Source organism: Haliaeetus leucocephalus, unplaced genomic scaffold (genome assembly GCF_000737465.1).
Source record: "Haliaeetus leucocephalus isolate CR32 unplaced genomic scaffold, Haliaeetus_leucocephalus-4.0 Scaffold802, whole genome shotgun sequence".
NCBI classification, from domain to species: domain Eukaryota; kingdom Metazoa; phylum Chordata; class Aves; order Accipitriformes; family Accipitridae; genus Haliaeetus; species Haliaeetus leucocephalus.
The window spans coordinates 4527745-4534147 of NW_010973238.1; the positions used below are offsets into that span (position 1 = coordinate 4527745).

General features: G+C 37.5%; 1 protein-coding gene across 3 annotated transcripts in view; it reads left to right on the forward strand.

The window, feature by feature from the left end:
* Positions 1-5538, forward strand: part of RIMBP2 (RIMS binding protein 2) — a 149013-nt gene extending 143475 nt beyond the window's left edge. For all 3 annotated transcript variants that reach the window (XM_010581737.1, XM_010581738.1, XM_010581739.1), the window contains 4 exons: positions 431-534; positions 2372-2443; positions 4204-4338; positions 4915-5538. In XM_010581737.1, coding sequence (XP_010580039.1) covers positions 431-534; positions 2372-2443; positions 4204-4338; positions 4915-4941 — 338 coding nt within the window. In that variant the 3' untranslated portion in view covers positions 4942-5538. The remainder of the gene's footprint in view (positions 1-430; positions 535-2371; positions 2444-4203; positions 4339-4914) is intronic.
* The last annotated feature ends 865 nt before the right edge of the window (positions 5539-6403 follow it).

Consider the following 6403-nt stretch of genomic DNA (forward strand, 5'->3'; position numbering starts at 1 on the left):
GGGGGGGGGGGGGGGGGGGGGGGGGGAATAGACAGTAAATGTGGAAGCTGAAATGAAATGAGACAAACACGAATTTTGACTGTTGGGCTTTGTATACCCTGTTAACCTCTGATTCTTACAACCAAGAATGGCTGAAAATTTCGGAACATTAGTTTTGCAGATAAATACTGTTCAGAGGATTCAGTGGCTTAGAATAAGGAGGGCAAGCCAACTGTTAAGAAATTATTTATGAAATGTACATGCTGTTTTGAAACCTTTATCTGCGTTAATAGGTTTGGTAATCTGTGACCTTTTATCACTATGCTAGAGAAATATTGACACTGTTACTGCACTGTTGGGAAAATGAGGTAGGGAAAAGTTGCACCTTGTTTTTCTTTTCAAAATAACTTTGATAGCTTTCCTTCCCTTCCTCTCCTTGTGATTGGAACAGAAAGAAACAGACGGAGTGGGAGACAACATTCAGTGTCTACAAGAAGGATGGTGGCACTGTATGATTACGATCCACGTGAAAGTTCTCCTAACGTCGATGTAGAGGTATTGACATAACTGTTTGCTGTGTTTACTATTTATGGAGCCATAACCCAGCTGGGATTTAGAAGCATTATTATACATTTGCAGTGGATGTGCAAAAAAAAAAATTTACAAACATTGGTCAAATGTTTTCAGGCAGATGTATATGACAAGCTTAGGACTTCTGTACAAGTTGTTTTATGGTTCTTGTTCAAACAAAATCAAGGAATATCCTTTGTAGGATTTATTTAATATGGCTCAATACATTATATAGTCAGCTATGGATATATGTTGTACAATGCATGTGCATACATATGTATATAACAAAAGCCTATCAGGAAAAAAGCATGGAGTTATAAACAGTAGGGAATTATTATTTTCCAATTATTGTTTTCAAATTTCCTTTGTGTGTTTCCACATAAGAACATGATTATTTTTGAGATGAGTCCTAGCTCATGCCAACAAGCTCATAGCGGCACATGCTTTCAAATCTCTGTAACCTACAAGTCCTCCAAAAATCAACCCTCCTTCACAACGCAAACTAGAACAATATAGTGCAGTAGAACAGTGTTCATAATATATTTCTTTCTCTTAATTGATGCATCTGACCTTTTGTGAATTTCTGTCGTCTGTAATTTTTTTTTTTTTTTTTTTTTATAATAATGTAAGGCTATCTTAAACAACTGAGCATTAGGTAGATCTTCATTTAAAAAACAGCTCACCATTAGCTAGGTCTTCAGTATGGGTTTATCTTCCATTTACCTACATGCAGTCTCCCATCTCTCCATATTTGTTATCAGCAACAACAGAATCACTTTTTACATTGTCTTTGATGTTACATTGTAAGTAAGTAAAAGTCCCTTGATCAAGATTTGATGCAGTTTTCATTTATATATGGATTGTGGTAAGAATGTCAGGCAGGTAACACTCAAAGCTCTAAAAAAAAAATACTGCATACCTAGGAGCTTCCTTAGTTAGCCTTTAAAATTATTTTTTTTTAAAATTGGTGAATTGTAGAACAGTTTGGAATTTTTTAAAGAAGAAGAGTGAATTTTGAAATATGTGGGACTTGATACTTTAAAACTCAGACAGAGTTGTCTTGTATTTCTCACTGAACCAAATCTGGTTCTAAATTATGGTGTTTCAAAGTGGTTTGGGCAACAAATCAAATAAATTGTACTGATATATTGCAAACATGTTATTTGTTCTCTCTCTTTCCATGGCCACAGGAAATTAAGAAGAAGTTAAAAAAAACCCTAATTAAATTACATTTAAACCACAGGCAATTAAAAAAGAGCCCAGTACACCGTTTGCAGATTAGAGACTGCTATGAAGCCTGTATTGAACAGAATCCAGTATAGCTCCACAACTTTAGTTCAGGAACTTTGTGTTTCAGGAAGAGCAGTCTCAGCTGTCCTTGTATCAGTTAGTCCTAGTGCGCAGCTCAGTACAGAGCCCGGACCTGAACCATGTCCAGCCCCTACGTCTTCTTCCCTCCTCACAGGATTGACTTTAAGGGACATTTGAAGCCATGTAGTTCAAAGCTTCAAAGTTTGTTCAGGTTGTTCAAGGCTTCGCACAGATGAGCGAGTTCAGCGATCTCCAAGGTCTGGTTGCACTTGGCTCGTTTGTCATGGGGAGTCCTGTGGGTGTCTAGAATCTAGCAGTGAAGTGCCACATCTAGCAAGCTAACAAAAAAAAAAAAAATTAAAAAGTTTTCCTCTCGAAGTTCTATTCGGTTTCACCACCTGTCTCTTAACATAAAGGAGAGGGAAAAATATTAATGGATTTACTATTAATAAAGAGAATGTTAACCTTTGCCTAACAAAACATGCACTGTCATGTGTTTCTTTTTCTGCAGGCTGAGCTGACATTCTGCACAGGGGACATTATTACTGTCTTTGGTGAAATTGATGAAGATGGATTTTACTATGTAAGTTGGCTTCTATTTGGTCACTTCAAACTGCTACAAACTGTTAGAGCACTCTTCACTAGCAGGAATGATTAAATGACAGCCTGGAGGATTTCAGGTCACAATTCCAGCTTGTTCTGTTGTAGGAATAGCTGTGAACCTAATTTGGCATGTCTGGAAGAACTGCCAAAATGGGGGTTAGCATCACCACTCCCATTTTGTACCTGGGAACGTGAGTTCACAACCAGCCCAGTTAGAGAGCTGGAATGTGAACCCGGCCTCACAGCTCCTGCTGCTGCATGGACTGTAGCAGAACCCGAGCAGCTCCCTCAGTTGGAGGAGATCATACTGCACTGAAGGTTCCCTCTTGCTACTTCAGCACCTGTCTTTAGGAGCTGTTCATCCAGCTTAGAGCTGTCTCTGGCATTTTATAAGTAATATTTATTTGCCTCATTTAGTTCGCTGGAAAATGTGTATTTTGATCATACATGTATCGATATGAACATGCGAATGACTTCTAATGGGTAAGGCATTTCATGTGGGAGAAAGACCTAGATACGGCCTGTCCCTACAATAAAAGGTTCTTTGACTAAAATATATCAATAAAGTAGTTCAGTAGTCTTTTAAGCACTAGTTAACTGATCATACTACTTTGTCATTCCTTTAAGAAGAGGAAGAGTGTAATCACGGGAGACAATATTCCAGCATTGCTTGCCCAGCCGAACTGTCTTAAAGTTGACAGTAGCTGCCAGTCTGCATCTTGTACTTGCCTTTTCCATGTCCATGGTGTACTGGCCATAGCAAACAGGCCCAGCTGCCTCTGTCAGATGCATTTGAGAAGTTCAGACCCAAAGGAATAATTTTATCATCTCAGAAGTGCCTTTAGGTTTGCAGCCTAGCACCACATGTATCTATGGCGTTGCAGTCCTACAGACCCAAGTCCAAAAACTGGGAATTCTGTTCCTGCTTCTCCACTGTGCACTGATGTTAAAAAAATGCAGGGGTTCACTTGCTCTCCACAGCACACACTAGCTCTTGTGATCTTCAAAAGTGCATAAGCTCCTGTCGTGGTTTAACCCCAGCCAGCAACTTAAGCACCACACAGCTGCTCACTCACTCCCCCCACACCCAGTGGGATGGGGGAGAGAATCAGGAAAAGAAGTAAAGCTCGTGGGTTGAGAAAAGAACAGTTTAACAGAACAGAAAAGAAGAAACCAATAATGATAACGATAACAATAATAAAATTACAATAATAAAAGAATCGGAATATACAAAACAAGTGATGCACAATGCAATTGCTAAGCACTAGCTGACCCATGCCCAGTTAGTTCCTGAGCAGTGATCCATGCCCCCCAGCCAACTCCCCCCAGTTCATATACTGGACATGACATCACATGGTATGGAATACCCCTTTGGTTCAGCTGTCCTGGCCGTGTCCCATCCCAACTTCTTGTGCCCCTCCAGCCTTCTTGCTGGCTGGGCATGAGAAGCTGAAAAATCCTTGACTTGGTATAAACACTACTCGGCAACAACTGAAAACATCAGTGTGTTATCAACATTCTTCTCATACTGAGCCCAAAACATAGCACTATGCCAGCTACTAGGAAGACAATTAACTATCCCAGCCGAAACCAGGACAGCTCTTAAGGTCCCAAGTGACCTTAGATGACTATTTCCTCTTCCTCACTGGCTTTGAAATAGTCAAAAGTATTTCCTTACCTTCTTGGGAACCTACATTTGCTTTAGTAAAAACATCTACTGATATTTTCATCATGTTGCAGGGTGAACTTAATGGACAAAAGGGGCTAGTTCCTTCCAACTTTCTTGAAGAAGTGCCTGATGATGTTGAAGTCTATCTATCTGATGCACCCTCACGATATGTTCACGATACACCGATGCGTACAAAAGCAAAAAGGGTAAGCAACCGAATAAGAAAAGCTTAAATTTTTACTTTCCATTCCACTGTCTCTCATATAATTTAGATGTTACGTTTAACATTTTAAATCCATTCGCCCATTTAAAATTAACTTTGAAATATATAAAACGTAAAGAAAAATTAGCCTTCCGCTAGCTCGTTACATTTGTAAATGAAGAAACTAAATCTACCATTTGATTGCAGTCATTACAGTACTTTCAATTATAATTTTAGTTTAAGCAGCTTTTCCCTGGTGAAAGTAGTTACTTCCTAATGCTCCTAAACTACTTGTACTACATGCAATATCTAGATGAAAGCAAAAGTTCTTGTGGACGAAAGACTGGTACCAGCATTCCTTTAAATACAGATTGTAAATGCAGCTGATTGACAGTGTTCATCTTTTAATCCTTATGACTTCCTATTCCAACTGGCATTAGTTAATTGCCCAGAGACTTCTATGAAAGACTAATCGTGTTTAGAGTATCTCATTTTTGGTTTTGTTTCATCACTGCAATACTTTTATATATTATATATTTTATATATATTTTTATTTCTTTGCTCATCTGCTTGGAAACAGAAGAAGAGTGTTCATTTCACACCTTAATAAGGCAATGTAGCCTTCACGTAAGTGAGCAACTGAAGATACCAATAGAGATTTCAATTAAAGCTACCTGGCTATCTAATGCAAGTCTTGAAACTTAATTGTGGGGGAAAAAAAAAAAAAAAGAAATATGTCTCCAAAATCCTTGGCCACAGAAGAATAGGCTGTATGCTTTTACTATATCTAGTCAAGTCAATTTAGTTTTTTCTTAGGAGACAAATCCTTTAAAAAGGAATCCTTAGAAATAAGTCAATTAGACCTCACTTTATGAAGGTCAACATTTGGAACATATTTCTTCATGAGCTAAATGTTTATGTTTACATAGAAAGGAGAGTTTGATGTCTAACTACCCTACAAACAAAAGCTGCATATTGCATTGTTAGCCAAGCTGGGATGTAAAAATTCCAAGCTCCTATATCAAAAGAAAAGCACAACACCCCCAACCCTTAAAGAACATAAAACCGAAACGTAAGCCGATATGTATGGTAGTTTACAAGGGTATAGTTGGTTTTGAAACTCATTACACTCAAATATAGCTACTTCAATTGTCTGCCTTAAAATGTGTTTTCCATGATCGATTATACCCCAGTTTGCCTAAGACCAATTCTTCAACAATTCTGAAAATATCCCTTCATATGGTACAATTTACTTGAATTTTCCTAGAAAGTGCACATTTGAAATATTAGCAACTGTTTGGTTTACCAATGCAATAAAAGTCTCAATATGAAACATGCAGCTCACTGAATGAATGCATTAGACTAAATATATGGTATCTTCAGGTGTACGTTGGGGTGCTTTACCAAGTTGGTTTTTTTTCATTAGAATTAGACCTTGATTTTAAATCAAAGTAGGCTTGAAGCCCCTTTGCTTAACTCACTGTTGCACAACAAGCCAGTAAATTGCTAATGTTTTAACTTGAACTACAAGATAGCAGGGGTCCCTAAGGCATGGATTCTATTATGAAAATATCGTCTTAATTGATAGTATCACATTTTGTCAGCCAGGCACTGTAGTTAGGATAGGCTGAGTATAAATAGTTTTAGCATTTTCATTCAAGTGCTTTTGATGATTGAAAAAAACAGCTGTTTAAAATATTTAGGAATGCTGTCATCTAGCTATCGTACAAGTGTTCACCTTCATTCAGCAACCTCATAGCTGCAGCATATACATCAAGCAGTCAGGGTCTTTAAGCTTTCTTTGATTGTGATTAAGGTTCATTTTAGCTTTTTCTTTTTCCTTCTTTCTTTTTTTTTTTTTTTTTTAAGCCAGTGTGCCATCTTCTCAAATATGTACATAAAGTTTGCTAGCCAATTTTAAAGAAAAGGCATTTAAAGGACATTAAAAAATAAGTGATCATGTAGCATTTTAAGTAATTTCTTCTGAAAACAGTTTGGCTTCTATAGATTGCTAATCTGTAGTAATTAACACATCTATTTTTCTTAAGTCTATAGCTACTCGTATCCCT